Below are 14,865 nucleotides of genomic sequence, written 5' to 3' on the forward strand. Positions count from 1 at the left end.
ATGCGGGCGGGAGCGGGGCGGCGGGCGGCGGCGCGGCGGTTGCTGGTGCTGGCGCTGCTGGCGGCCTGGCAGCCGCCGCCGCGGGGAGCGCGGGCCCAGCGCCTCGCCCCGGATGCAGGTAGGGAGCGGGGCCGTCCCGCCGGGGCCGGGGGACTCGCAGGCTGCACGGCCCGTCCCGCCGTCGGGTGAGGTCTCGCCCCCTGCCCTCCCCGGGTGCGCGGCGTTTTGAGGGCATCGCTGCGGGTGCCCGTGTCCCCAGATGACAAACAGATCTATTTGAAAGACAGAAATTCACTGCAGCCAGCCGCTGTTTCTAGTGCCAACCCACAGAATCCAGTCAGCCTGGAAAAAGGAAAGGTATTAGGATATCTAACAACTTTGTGCTCCGTTTTCAGAAAACAGGACAGGTTGTGTCCTTTCTTCTTCATCGGAGTTTCCTGACGGATTTTTTACACCGCAGGAGAGAAAGGATGGAGGAATCATTATCTATTTCATAATTATACTTTACATGTTTCTGGCCGTGTCCATTGTGTGCGATGAGTACTTCCTACCTTCTCTAGAGATCATCAGTGAATGTAAGTGAACATCCTCATCTTTTTCCTGTAAAAACTAAGCAGCTCGGTATAGAACATTCTCTTTAAAAGAGCTTCAAAGTTAGAGTGTTCTGGAGACAAAACTAAAGAAAGTTCAGAGTCTCCGTGCATAGTTAGACTTATCCATACATTATTTACTTTGACACAATGTATAATGTTATATTGAAACAGATCGTACTCTGATTACACTCCGCACAGGTATGCATTTAAAATTTGCTTTCCATGTGTCTGGAGGAAAGTCTTAAAACTTCCTCAGTATTAACTAAACTGACGATATAACTTTGGTGTGAGCAGTAGTATGTCCAGGTTATGAGTAAAAGCAAAAACAAATAAAAAGGGGAAGGGTGGGGGGGAGGAGGAGGCACCAAACCAAGAACCAAAACTCTCTGTATTCAAACATGACAATTGAGTACCTTGGAGAAGTTTCTGTACTTCTCTGAAAGTAGTGAACAAGTATCAAGATGAGCTACTGTTTACATACTAAAAGTATGACAGAGGAGGGAAAGGAAGTACAGTTCCAACAGTTCTGTGAAATCTAATCAATCTGTAGTAATTCCCCTGGCTTTAGCAGACCGCTGAATAAAAGAGAGAGTCTTGGCTGAGAGTTCAGCTTTTCATTGCCAAGTATTAAAGATTCCCCTAGGGAAACTCATCCCTGAACACTGGAAAACATTCTCCAGACCAGAACACTTACAGAAAATGTAAGCTTAAACGTTGCTGTAGAACTGTTATTTTTTTATTGATGGTAAGTAAGCGTTTGTCAGACTTTTTCCACAGTTAGCCATAGTCCCTGTTCTTAGTGTGAAGAACTTGATTCACAGAGTGAGTTACATTTCAGGAACAGTCAACTTACCAGAACAAAAATCTCATTTCATTCAAGACAGACACAGGCTCTTACACTGTCCATATGAAGTGAAAATTTGATTTTAAGATCGCAGCACTAGTTAAAATTTAACTAGTATTTCTGGTATGTGAAGACACAGTAGCACGGATTTCCCTGGAAAATAGATAGACTTGACATGGATCATGTAGCAATATCACACTAGAGTCCAAGGAATTTCCCCACAATTATTACCCATATGAAATAGTTAAAGCCCACATATGTATGCCTATTTTACATTTTAAAATCATGCCCGAATCTCTTGTATTATCAGGACTTCTTTTCTGCTATTTAAACTAATTTATTTATTAGTTAGAAATAAATTAGCCCAATAAATGAGGCTATGTTTTCAATATATTATTTTACCAATTTCAAATAAATGCATTGACTGTATGAAAATAAGCAAAGTTCATTCTATTAAACTGTAGTATCTTCTAGAATTATATAGTAAAGCAAGTAATGGGTATGGACTACTGAAGTATTTATTTAAGCAATTCTTTTTGCTATATCCTCAGGCCTTGGCCTCTCTCAGGATGTTGCTGGAGCAACTTTTATGGCTGCTGGAAGCTCTGCTCCAGAGCTTGTCACCGCTTTTCTAGGTAAGAGGCCTATGTTTTGCCTCCTCAGAATCTAGAATTTTCCTTGCATGCCAAACTGAAACATACCAGAGAGTCATTTTCCTTACAGGAGTCTTCGTGACAAAGGGAGATATCGGCATCAGCACCATCCTTGGATCAGCAATCTATAATCTTCTTGGTATTTCTGCAGCTTGTGGGCTGTTATCCAGCGTGGTATGTATCAACTTTGATAGTTCTGCTCCTAAGAGCCAAATGGTTATCCTTTCTGATTTGCCAACAAAAGCCAAGAGAGACTTACTATGACAACTGTCAAGTTTATTATTTAGTAGCAAAACCAGATGTAATCAGTTTTAAGATAACTTGCTATGAAAGTTTTTAAAAACACTAACTTGTTAAATATCATACTTAAGTCATTCCTAAGAATCTTAAATTTTTACATAATATAGAAACAACATATTGATGCAGCATTTACAGCACTTAGTGAAAGTAATAGACAAGTTTAAGAAAAGTAAATGAATCTGTGATCTGCAGGTTTCGAGGCTATCCTGTTGGCCGCTGTTTAGAGACTGTCTGGCATATACAATTAGTGTAGCGGCGGTCCTTGCGATGATATCTGACAACAGAGTTTACTGGTAAGAGCGCAAGTAGTGTTGAATTCATGTTGACTGGAGATTAGTACGACAGTGTTTTGAAAAACAAACAAACAAACAAACAGAAAACCCAAACCCCCAAACTTCAAGTAGCTTGAACTGCCATTCGCTAACAGAAATAAACATCCTGTTTGCTTGAAAAACGTAGAAAGTCACAATCCTTGTAAAGATTATTACCTAAACATTCAAACCCTGCATACTTATAAAGCTTGATCTGCATAGGTTTCTCTGTACAGACTTGACAATTTCTATCATAACTGTTTTGGCATAGCAATTAGTCTTCATAGTGTACTCCTTTTGAGCCTTTTCTTTGATGGTATCACTGTTAAGAAAAACATTTTTCTGCCAAAAGCAGATCATGAGCCTCTGATGTTTTAACTCTCTTCCATCAACACTGAAACTCCTTCAACAAGTCAGTCAGGTCCAGCACTAAGTGTCTGAAGTTTCTAACTCAAAACAGCACACACTGTCGCTCTCTTTAACCATCACATGAAGACTTAATTTCACAAACATCGGTAAGATGTTCAATCAGTAAGATCCCCTGGAAAACATGCAGCTATACAATACAGAAACAAGATTCTGCAGGGAAGGGGAATTAATCAAACTGCTGAAAAGACAGAGACACTCATGAACTTCCATAACACTGCCCATACAACTGCAAATAGTTGCTTTTGTGTGTTTTCCTTTTTCTACTCATGCAAATTTTCTCTCTCTCCATTTTAACACCATGCCATTTTAAAAACTTAAGAGTTGGGAGTGTTTATATTCAATGTTATGTAAAATCTATTTTTCATTCTAGGTATGAAAGTGCATCCTTATTATTGATATATGGGTGTTATATTCTAGTACTAAGTTTTGACATTAAAATCAACCAATACCTCATGAAAAAGTTCAGTCCCTGCTGTACGTGTTTTACAAGAGCTATGGAAGGAAATGCTGAGCAGCAGCCACTGGCTGGATGGCAGGAAGAGAGTGGACCTCTAATACGCAAACAGTCAAGAACAGATAGTGGAATTTTTCAAGACAAGCCGGACTACTCTCAACTTTCAACAAGCTTGCATGGGCTTGATGAAATCTCTGAAGGTATACATATTATTACAGTTGTCACTAGCACTCTGTCTGCCTGTCTGCATCAGTTCTAATAAAGAGTAGGTTCTGAGGTATTATTAAGATTTTGTTCACAAAAGAACTCCAGTAAATCATTATTCTTCCCTGGAATATAACAATAAGCAAAATCAGAGTTAATTGCTAGAGGAGTGCTAGGATAGATGCTCATTTGTATCATATCAGAACAGCAGACTTTCATCAGTCTTTGCTGTGCACATTTGAAACTTCCCAGCAACGCTGCTTGTAAAATGTAGTATCAGCTGAAGCTGTATTAATAGTTGCTGTATTAATATACCGTTTTCTTATGACAATGGCAGGTTCATAACCCAAAACATGCATTATATCAGAAGTAAAGGAATAGCTATGATGTGACCACCGATAACCGGGTTCCTCTTCACTTAAGCAAAAAAACTAGCAGTTGGTACTTACTCTTGTTAAACATTCTGTCTAAAACTTAATAGAAAAAGCTCATTTTTCTTCCACCTTAGTTCTCTCCTAGTGACATGGGAATAAAAAACATTTCATTTCAGAGTTTTGTCCAGTGTGATGTAGGTACTGTGTAAGACTACAGCCAGAACTTTAGGAAGTACTTTTACCTTTTTTCAGTATTCTCAGTAGTAGAGGCAGCAATATGACTGTATGCTATAGATTCAAACTTAATGCTACAATTTAAAAGTTACTTTTTCTTCAACAGATCATCCAAGTGTCTTCACCATGCCTGAAGAAGATATGAAGAGAATTTTGTGGGTGTTATCCCTTCCTATTATTACACTACTCTATTTGACTATACCAGATTGCAGAAGACAGTTTTGGAGGAACTGGTTCATGGTGACATTTTTCATTTCAGCAGCATGGATTTCTGCAATAACTTACGTTCTTGTATGGATGGTAACAATCGCAGGTAGGTACCTTCAGTGCTGCTGCTATACAGAATCAACCAATCGAGAATCACTGAAAAAACAGCTTTTTCCCTGTGAAGTTTCTTTCCACAATTAACAGTCAGTTTAGCAATACACTTTGCTGTAAAAAAGCCCAACAAACAAAACCAACAAAAACTTACGTTTGACTGCTTAGTTTGCCACCTTCCACCTAATGAAAACCACTTTAGAGCTTAGCTGCTTCAGACTCCTTACCATCCCATGAATGAGAATTCATTTATATAGCTACAAAAACCAGCCTATATTTTAAAAGTCTCATTAGAGACTTTCATGAAGTTCATGAAGTGAAAGAATTAGATACACAGCAATAAACTTGTCAAGCTTAAGTCTGACAAACATGGAATCCACTAAGACTGGAATTAAAGGTTCAGGGTTCTGTAAAAGATCCATTATTTTTGTATCTAAATTTTTTTTGAACGCTATAGTAAAAGATTTGTCATTACATTAACTGCCAAAAAAATCCTCCCAAATTTTGGTACTACTTTATTTCAACTATAGTGTTGAAATAATGTGTTTATTAATCATTCTTGGGGGGTGTGCGTGTGTATACCTCTTACAAATCTATATCATAAAGTGAAGCAGTAAAAAAAATGCATTTAAGTGAGAGAAGGGGTATGAACTTGTGTGTAAAAACATTATCTTAAAAATATCTTAAGGTATTAAAAGTTTCTTCATTTCACTGTTTCCCTAGTCAGCTTGAGAAAAATCCAGTTTTTGATTTTAAGAATAAGCAGAAAACAAATCTATAAACAAGAAAGAAATGTTACAAAGCTTGCCATTTCCACGTTAAAGCTCACTAATCCTACTCAAGTATTCTGTATTCTGCTAGTTCAGCATCCTAAACTTGTTTTCAACTTTAAGTTCAATGAATAACTCCTTGTTCAGTGCAGAAAGAGACCTACACGTTTGGTAAACCTTTGAGAAAATACTAGTAGATTGCTGGATATAATACCCACCAGGTTCACTCCTTGGTCAAATAATTTTCCACTTATATCTAAAGAGCAAAAGTTTACCATCTGAATGCTAAAAGCCTTTGAAACAGGATTCAAATAAAAGTTATTGCTGTTCTACTAGACAGAGCACTAATTCATATGAAAACACTGGAGATTCAAACAGTGTATTAGTGTTAGCCCACTTTGCAGAGTCATCACAAGCAATATTGGGTCTTCAGCCCGCTACATCTAGGTCAAATATGTCCTATTTACACAGTAAAATGCTAAAAATTACACACACATTATAACCAAGTCCAGGTTCTTTCGTGAAGGGTGACTCAAAGATTCTATTGTTGCATAAACAGCTATCAGAATGTCACAAAGATATCAGAGCTGGGGACTCAATTATGATAGTCAAGAACGAACAGAACTTAGTACACCACCTTCTTGCCAGCAAAGAAAATTTGACTACTTATAGCGGGATATTGCTACTGATACACAAAATTAACTAAAGGCTAGAAAAATAAAACCATTCTATCCTTATGGTCAGTTGCCAGAAAAAGAACCTTACACATTAAATAGAAAATAAATTTATCTAATAAAAAGAAAAATTAGATTCACCTGAGTTTTAGATTCTACCTCACAACCTTCAGAGGGCTAGAAACTACCATTAGATACATAAGGCTGGTTCATTCATATTTCACCTTGGTTTGCTTGGCATGAACCATTATTTTCTAGCCTGGATGATTTATAAAAACTGATCTTGTTGGTCCCTCATCCTACAAATCTCTTACATTAGGAGTGATGGAATAATAAATACCAGTACAAGTTCTGCAACAGGATTGTGTTCGTCCCTCTGAACCAACAAATAGTTTCAAACATAAATTTACTGTGCTGATCTAGACTGGTATGTAATGGGCAAGCATTGCTGACCTAGCTTACGGAGTGCTGCCTCTTATTTTAAGAAAACTGTTCTTATTAGTGTCCAAATATTGCCAGTAAGAATTCAGATTTAAAAAAAAAAAAAAATACATTTTAGCAAACAAAAAAGTTTAAGAGAAACTAATTAATTCAAAGTTTGAATAGAGGTATCAAATACTTTAGCAAATTGATGCTTGTGAATGCTACAACTGCTAGAACAGTTTTGAAGATCTGAAAGCGAGAAATTAATAATCTTACAGGACACGTGGGCCTAAAAAAAAAAGCAGGGAAACAAACTGCTGTTCTAATAACAATTTAAAACTTTTCTTCATTTAAACTAGTATTTATCTAAAGAAACACACCTCTAAAGGATTGCTTGCACTTACAAGTCATATAGAAATTCTGCATTTTGATTCTTTGGAATCCAACAAAAGAACTTTCTAACTGAGTGAAATGTTGAAGCCACATAGTTGAGACAATACTGTAGTAATGATCTTAATGACCCTCCTCCCCAAGACAATTCATTTGCTTTTATCGTCCTCTAAAGAGTGGATGATTATAAGAGTTATTGCTTCATGAGACTTTCGAGCACTAACTATGAGATGCCCAAAACCATAGATATATTTCCCAGAAATTGGGGGGGGGAGGGAAGGGGGAGAGAGAAGAAAAATTCTTAGATATTTAAATTTCTACTGTATCTGAAAGAAAAAATTCATAATTGGTATTGTTTTGACCACTGCAGACATTCCACTCAGGTCTTTGAGAAACTTGGTCACTCCACTACAAATCCTTTTTTATTTGAAGAATAATGACAGGATGGTATTTTTTTTGTTGTTGTTGTTGTTGTTTTTAACTCATTCATGGTTCAGTCACTTCATATTTAGTCAAGTTAGCTGACAGATTCCTTTTGAAATTACTGTATGATTACTATTACTATATTACTGTATGATCTTTTTTCCATCAAAGTAAGTCCAAAGCAATTTCTTTGGATGAAACTTAAACCAAAGATATACTTGCATTTTCTACCATTATTTATCAACTGCAGGTGAAACCTTGGGAATTCCAGAGTCAGTAATGGGTCTCACATTACTAGCAGCAGGAACAAGCGTACCAGATACAATTGCAAGTGTGCTGGTGGCTCGAAAAGGTAAAGATCTTAGTACTCAGGCTCGTTCCAATGGATGTGTTTAAAAGGTACCATGAAAAAAGAATTCTAGTCAATGTGTCCAGAAATTCAAGGAGTGACTTCAAAATTTTTGCTCGATTGTAGAGCTTAAGTTTACTACTAATAAATAAATAGCTTACCTGAAGAAGACGTGGCTCAGACATTTAAAAACCTCTCAGAGAATCTCAGAGAAGTATTCTAGATCGGTTTGAATTGTCATTGATCAAGTGTTACAGTTTTAGTGTAGGTCTTGGTATTTTAAACATGACTGGACTTTATAATAGCCTGTCTAGCTAATTTTAAGCTGGTGATTATGCTGGTGATTTAGGGAGACTTTTTTTTTTAAAATGCTTGTAGTACCCAAACCCACGTTCTGTAGAATCATAACTACAGTTCTTTCAATGAAAAGTCTGAAAAGGGTGCTCTGTGAGAAATTGAGGGCTGACAGTCTGTTCTTCCAAAACAGTTTGGCAATTTCATACAATACAATTAAGCAGACTTATCTGTATTTCTTCTTTTACAGGAAGTGGAGATATGGCTATGTCTAATATTTTAGGATCCAACGTATTTGATATGCTCTGTTTGGGAATACCCTGGTTTATAAAAACTGCCTTCATAAATACATCAGGACCCATAGAAGTGAACAGCAATGGTTTGACGTACACAGCCATTTCTCTTATCTGTTCTGTTGTTTTTATTTTTCTAGCAGTTCACCTGAATGGCTGGAAAATAGATAAAAAATTGGGAGCAATTTGTCTTGTACTGTACGTAGTATTTACTGTATTATCAATTTTATACGAACTCGGGATCATAGGGAACAATCCTACAAGGGTCTGTGGTAACTAGTTTTAATCAGTGATTAGACTGATGAAAAAAAAATAAAAGCAGGAGAGAAAGATCAGTTTCTTCATTTAGTCAAAATAATAAAAAAAAAAATAATTCAAAACTCCATTGGGCTCTAAATCTTATTTACAGAACTAAGTCATGTTATTTAACTAATATTAAGTAGAACGAAAACATCACAGCCTAATTGGAGCCCTTTCTTTTAAGAGTCAAGAATTACAGTATGACTACGGCGCACATATAAAAACAAAATTCTGAAAAAAAGACATCTAGTTTTTACATTACAATGTTGATACACACTTGGGGGGGGAAATAAAAATCAGAAAACACTAAACAAATCCCACTATGCAATCTGGAGATTAACAGAGAAAATGGCTTATTTTATTAAAAACAGTATAACCATTCATTTAAACTGAATGACTAGAGACACTTGGCCTAATTTTCCAAAGGCGCTGAGCATCCAAAGCTTCCACGGTCTACAGGGACCTGCAGGTGCTCAGTGCCTCTAAAAAAAACAACAAAAAATCAGGCAAATTGTCTTTAAAAACCAAACATAGTAAGATTCAGTTAACAAGTATCACAGTATATTAAACACTATACTGTTAAAGGCTGGTGGGATTTAAAAGTTCCTTTTTACAGCTTTTGTAAGCATACAATGTTACTAAAAATGACTTACTAGGATAGAGAAGCTAAACAGACATAGGAATGTTCCTGAACACACAGTTTTAAATTATGCATTGCGATCCAAGCGTACATCAATTTCTCTGCCACTGATTTTTATGCCGTTCATTATCCTACAGGCCTTTTCAGCAGATTCTGGTGAGTCAAATCTGACTGTTCCACAGCCCTTTGATTTTCCATTCTCCATTTTTATTTCTGCAAACATTACATGACCTGAATAAATAAGTTAAACAGGAGTTATTTCAAGTCTTCAGTGCACTAACAACTTAAAGAACTCATCAGAAGTGATAAAAAAGCATTTTTAAATATAGTCTATGGGGACATATGAAATTAGCACTTCCAGACTGATGGTATATTCACTCATTCAGGGAAAGTGACACAGGTCAGAACAGCTGCAAAGAATCCAAATTAAAATCCAGTGTTTCAAATCTTTCCTTCACATGAGCAAAGATGAAAGTATGCCTGTATTTGACCTCAAGTTTGAATCAAAGTGCCCTATAAGGCTAAGGGAAAGTTCTGTCATTTACCAACCCTGCCAGAAGTGTGACTACTGACAGGCATTAACAGAGTTAAAGTTCAATCCAGTCTACTCCGTTCATCACAGCAACAGATCAAGCAATGACAACAATCAAGCAATTTTGCAAAGCAACTGCAGAGCAAAATTAGAGCCTTTAAAACAGTGAAGTTACCAGGTTACGAGTGGTGGAAAAGTAACATGCACTATTCAATTCCTGCAGTGTTTTCTTGAGGTTGGATGCTCAACTCATGAGGCGACATTTTTATGTAGATGTTGTGGCACCTGAGAGAACGTGCCTGGAGCTAGTAAGTTTTTGGTTACGGTAGGTTGTAGCACACCACTCACGAGCCACAAATGCCACTAGGAACTTTTCCTTAAAATACATAGCTTTTTATTTTTAAATATCATGTAATATAAGACTGGCCTTTCATTGAAAGAAATTGAAAATATGGAGACATGGTCTTTATGTTTCCTTATGATACTGGCATGAATACAATCTGTTGCTTATATTTGTGCTTATAATTCTTAAACCCAATTTAACATAAATGCTACATCTGTTAGATATCCAGGAGATAATAATAACAAAAAAATCTGAAATATCTGGAAGTCACCCAGGCAGTTAAGATTTTTAAAAAAGAGAAAACCTGTTTTGCTATATCCTCCAGCTACAAAAAAAAATAATAATGTGAACACCTGAAAATTTTTCATAGTTGAACTGCAAGTTCTAATTTTTATCAAATCTGCAAACAGCTGTATGAAGAGTATCAGTAGTGTGTTTTAAATTGTTTGTCTTTTCTGTCTCAAAAATAAGAAAAACCATTCTGTAATTCAGCTGAGGCTTTCTGTTCTGAATGTGAGTTTTCAAAACAAAACAATCATATTTCGACACCCAAGCTTCATTTTTCATTCACTTCTGTGAAAAGACAACTTTTCTGAATTAGATAGGAAGTATTACTGGATATTTGTAGCAATCCTTCAGCTTACATAAAAATGGCCTTTATTTCTTAACATAAAGGGGAAGCATTACAGCCTGCAAATATGCTAATCAGGATCACCTATTTGCATAAAAACCAATCTGCCATTTTGGCAAAATTACTAAGTCTGATTTGATGCAGCACAATTTCTGGAAGTAATGCATAACCTGGACAGGCTCAGGCCCCTGCATGCATTTGTCTCAAAACAAATGCTACATTATATACTGTGTTGGCCAGAGGATACACAACACTGGCTTCAAAAAAAGAAAAAGCTCCAACAGTATTGCAGGGATGCAACATGGAAGGCTGGGCCCACTTGGAATTAAACCTGGCAAGGGATGTCAAGGACAACAAGAAGGGCTTCTTCAAGTGCATCAGTAGTAAAAGGAAGACTAAGGAAAACGTGGGCCTGCTGCTAAATGACATAGGTGCCCTGGTGACAGAGGATGCAGAGAAGGCAGAGTTACTGAATGCCTTCTTTGCTTCAGTCTTTACTGCTAAGGCCAGCCCTCAGGAACCCCAGACCCTAGAGGCAAGAGAGAGAGCCTGGAGTAAGAAAGACTCTCCCCTTAATTGAGGAGGATTAGGTTAAAGATCATTTAGGCTCTAATTTAGTGGCCCAGAGTCTAGTTGGAGGTCTGTAACAAGTGGTGTTACCCGGGGTTCAGTACTGGGTCCAGCCCTCTTCAATATATTCATCAATGACTTGGATAAAGGCACAGAGTGTATCCTCAGCAAGTTTGCTGATGACACGAACCCCGGAGGGGTGGCTGACACACCAGAAGGCTGTGCCACCATACAGTGAGACCTGGACAGGTCAGAGAGAATCCTAATGAAATTCAACAAGGGCAACTGTAGGGTACTGCACCTGGGGAGGAATAACTCCATGCACCAGTATAGGCTGGGAGCTGACCTGTTGGAAACCAGCTCTGTGGAAAAAGACCTGGGAGTCCTGGTGGACAACAGGATGACCATGAGCCAGCAATGTGCCCTTGTGGCCAAGAAGGCCAATGGCATCCTGGGGTGCATCCAGAAGAACGTGGCCAGCAGGTCGAGGGAGGTTATCCTGCCCCTTTACTCTGCCCTGGTGAGGCCCCATCTGGAGTACTGTGTCCAGTTCTGGGCCCCTCAGTTCAAGAAGGACAGGGAACTGCTGGAGAGGGTACAGCAGAGGTCTACAAAGATTAGGGGACTAGAACGTCTCTCATGAGGAAAGGCTGAGGGACATGGGTCTTTTTAGACTGGAGAAGACTGAGGGGAGATTTTATCAATGCTTATAAATACTTAAAGAATGGGTGTCAAAAGGAAGGGTGCCCACGTTTATCAGTGGTGCCCAGTGACAAGAGATTAATGGGCACAAACTTGAACATAAGAAGTTCCACCTAAACATGAGGCACTAATTTACTTTGAGGGTGGCAGAGCGCTGGAACAGGCTGCCCAGGGAGGTGGTGGAGTCTCCTTCTCTGAAGACATTCAACAGCCGCCTGGACAAGTTCCTGTGCAACCTGCTCTAGGTAGACCTGCTCTGGCAGGGGGGTTGGACTAGAAGATCTCCAGAGGTCCCTTCCAACCCCTACCATTCTGTGATTCTGTGAGTAATTTTATTAATGGAGTGGGTTAAACTCTATAGCAGATCAGCACTCAGAGCTGTCTGTACACATAGCCCACACTGTACCTTGGTCTCAGGTGTTATGTCATGCCTAAAAATTACTTATACATATAACTTGGGAAAGGTGGTGGAAGTAAAAAAGATTAGGCTAGCCAGACTCTTCTTCAGGATAAGGCAACAACCTTGTCTTCCTGTCCTTATCTAACGAAACCATGTAAAATATGAAGTCAATGGAGCTGAGCAGGGGTAAGATTCATGTACATACCACATTGACTGAATTTCTCCTTTAGCTTCTGCCAGGTCAAGTCAAAAGGAAGCTAGAATAAAAAAGCATTATTAATAATAAAATATTACAAAAAAAAAAAGAGCATGTAATCAAACATGCCCACAAAATAAGCTCATGGGTTTTATGTATTCAAATGCTTACATTTCTCACAAATATCTGGTTGCCTTTAGAGCCTAATCTCTCTCTCATGCCACCTCCCATTGGGCCAGGCACAAATCCTCGATCGATATCGATGTTCCTGTCCAGGCCTCCACCCATAGCTGGCCCCATTCGATCAAAACCAGAACTCATCCGATCCATCCCCATTCCCATTCCTCCAGCCATACTGTTCATACCACCCATTCCACCACCTACACAGAGAAAGAAAAGGAGGATAAAATAAAAATCTCTTTTTAGTAATAAATGCACAAGTATTTTGAAAAAAAATTACAAAAATCTTTTGTGTTAAGAGAAAAATAGCTTTAATAAAACTGCTGTAATACGAAACATAACTTCATATACGCACAAGTGATTTATCTAGTAGCATGGCTAGTATCTTAAGTCAAAGTGTCAGTTCTAAAATAAAAGTAAAAAAACAAACTACATCAAGCTATTAGTCACACTATCTAATGTAGTACAATGTTGAACACAAGAATTAAGATTTAAAGGCTGTCCAGTATAATTAATAAAAATCTGATACCCTATATCAAAAAGAGATCAAGTAAATAACTGTGACAATGTTACGATACAGATAATTAGACCATATATACTATTGTTTATTTTGCTTCCTGCATTCACATTCAGCTTTACTTAATGCAGCCATATTTAATGACACAACCTTCTAAAAAAAGTACATTTTGCACAGAAAATGTGTTCCTGCAAGTACCGTGAAGAGCATGGACTTTCCTATGATACATGCAATGAAATATATTAATGTATATTATATAAAGAACCAAGACCGATGGCATTCAAATATCCTAATATAATCTTTCTGAATTCATAATTAAAAATTAATATCAAGCAAAACTATCAAGATCAGTCATGAGGGATCTTCTCTTTGAGCCTTATAACTCTCAAGATTGCCACAAGCAAGACTTCAGTTTCTCATCTGCCCTAGCCTGAGGAACTCAGACAGTTGCTGCAATACAAATTCAGTATTGGAGCTTTACACAAAATTAAACGGAGTGATAATCTGAAATTCAAGGCTGATTTTTTATTTCAATTATGAGAGCTTACTGAAGTTCAGCTTCATGAAGTTGATGCAAAGAACTCTGCCTACTTGTCTTCTTTCTGGAACACAAGCTTACTTGAATGAATCACTTCTCCCTCCAAACCAGAAGTTAAAAACATTTCAAAACTAAGATTAAAAGACTGCATTAGCAGGTGTTCCTCTGAACTTTTACCTCAACAAAACAGCTTTTAAAACTATTAGACTTGCAGTCACATGCAACAGAATTCTACTTCTTCCAACACTGGCAAGACACTACACTACAACAGAACCCTGTGATACAGTTATACGTACACACCATGTCATTACATTGCCTATGCATTTACATTCTATTAAAACAAGTTAACCTACTCATTCCAGATCTTACTGGGCCCATGCTAGGCGCTCCCATTCCTCCTGCAAAAACACCAATCATTGCACCACCTAAACAGAAAAGAATAATAAAGTGACATACACTGAAACCACCAGTTAGTGACAAGAACAAAGCACACGCTGATGAAGTGCACTGATCTCAATATTATCTGGCAATTCTTTTCTACGGAACACTTTAACCTGTGCCCTTACTACACAAACTAAATAGGAAACATCTAGTAAGTAACATTAGTTCCTCCTCCGCCATTATGGGATTTAAGCTACTCTGATGTCTTTTTAGCTTTACTCCCATCTGACAGTCTGCCAGCAGCACAAACACCTTAAAACTAAATGAGCCATTTCCCACACTGGGAAGAACAGCCCCATAACTGAAGGGTTCATGTTATTGGAACATTGTAATACAGAAGTGCCCTGCTTTCTCCCGTTTTTAAGAAACCGACGCAAAAGCTAGGAGCAGCTCTTCCAGTGTCTGTCTTTATTGCATATGAAGAGTAAACGGATGGAATTTAAAGGGAAAAAGGGAGAAAGGAAGAGGATCAATACTGAATAAAAGCTATTTGGTAGAACCATGGAATCTCCAGAATGATATCAGAGACTGATTCTACAGTGAGG

General features: G+C 37.9%; 2 protein-coding genes across 10 annotated transcripts in view; one reads left to right on the plus strand and one right to left on the minus strand.

Annotated features, from left to right (window-relative positions):
* Positions 1-8,951, plus strand: SLC24A5 (solute carrier family 24 (sodium/potassium/calcium exchanger), member 5). Its single transcript, XM_014944454.1, has 9 exons — positions 1-118; positions 396-575; positions 1,989-2,072; positions 2,161-2,264; positions 2,583-2,683; positions 3,501-3,784; positions 4,503-4,709; positions 7,645-7,746; positions 8,288-8,951. The coding sequence occupies exons 1-9, from the start codon at positions 1-3 to the stop codon at positions 8,608-8,610; spliced, it is 1,503 nt and encodes a 500-aa protein (XP_014799940.1). The 3' UTR covers positions 8,611-8,951.
* MYEF2 (myelin expression factor 2) overlaps positions 2,276-14,865 on the minus strand; it is a 26,308-nt gene continuing 13,718 nt past the window's right edge. For 3 of the 9 annotated variants that reach the window (XM_014944450.1, XM_014944447.1, XM_014944449.1), the window contains 4 exons: positions 14,233-14,304; positions 12,816-13,024; positions 12,654-12,705; positions 2,346-9,501 (listed from right to left, as the gene is read on the minus strand). In XM_014944450.1, coding sequence (XP_014799936.1) covers positions 9,338-9,501; positions 12,654-12,705; positions 12,816-13,024; positions 14,233-14,304 — 497 coding nt within the window. In that variant the 3' untranslated portion in view covers positions 2,346-9,337. Of the gene's footprint in view, positions 2,293-2,345; positions 9,502-12,653; positions 12,706-12,815; positions 13,025-14,232; positions 14,305-14,865 lie in introns of those variants that run through there. The other 6 variants (XM_014944452.1, XM_014944451.1, XM_014944448.1 and 3 more) reach the window with 4 other exon arrangements.

The sequence above is a fragment of the Calidris pugnax genome, unplaced genomic scaffold (genome assembly GCF_001431845.1).
Source record: "Calidris pugnax isolate Ruff unplaced genomic scaffold, ASM143184v1 scaffold70, whole genome shotgun sequence".
NCBI classification, from domain to species: domain Eukaryota; kingdom Metazoa; phylum Chordata; class Aves; order Charadriiformes; family Scolopacidae; genus Calidris; species Calidris pugnax.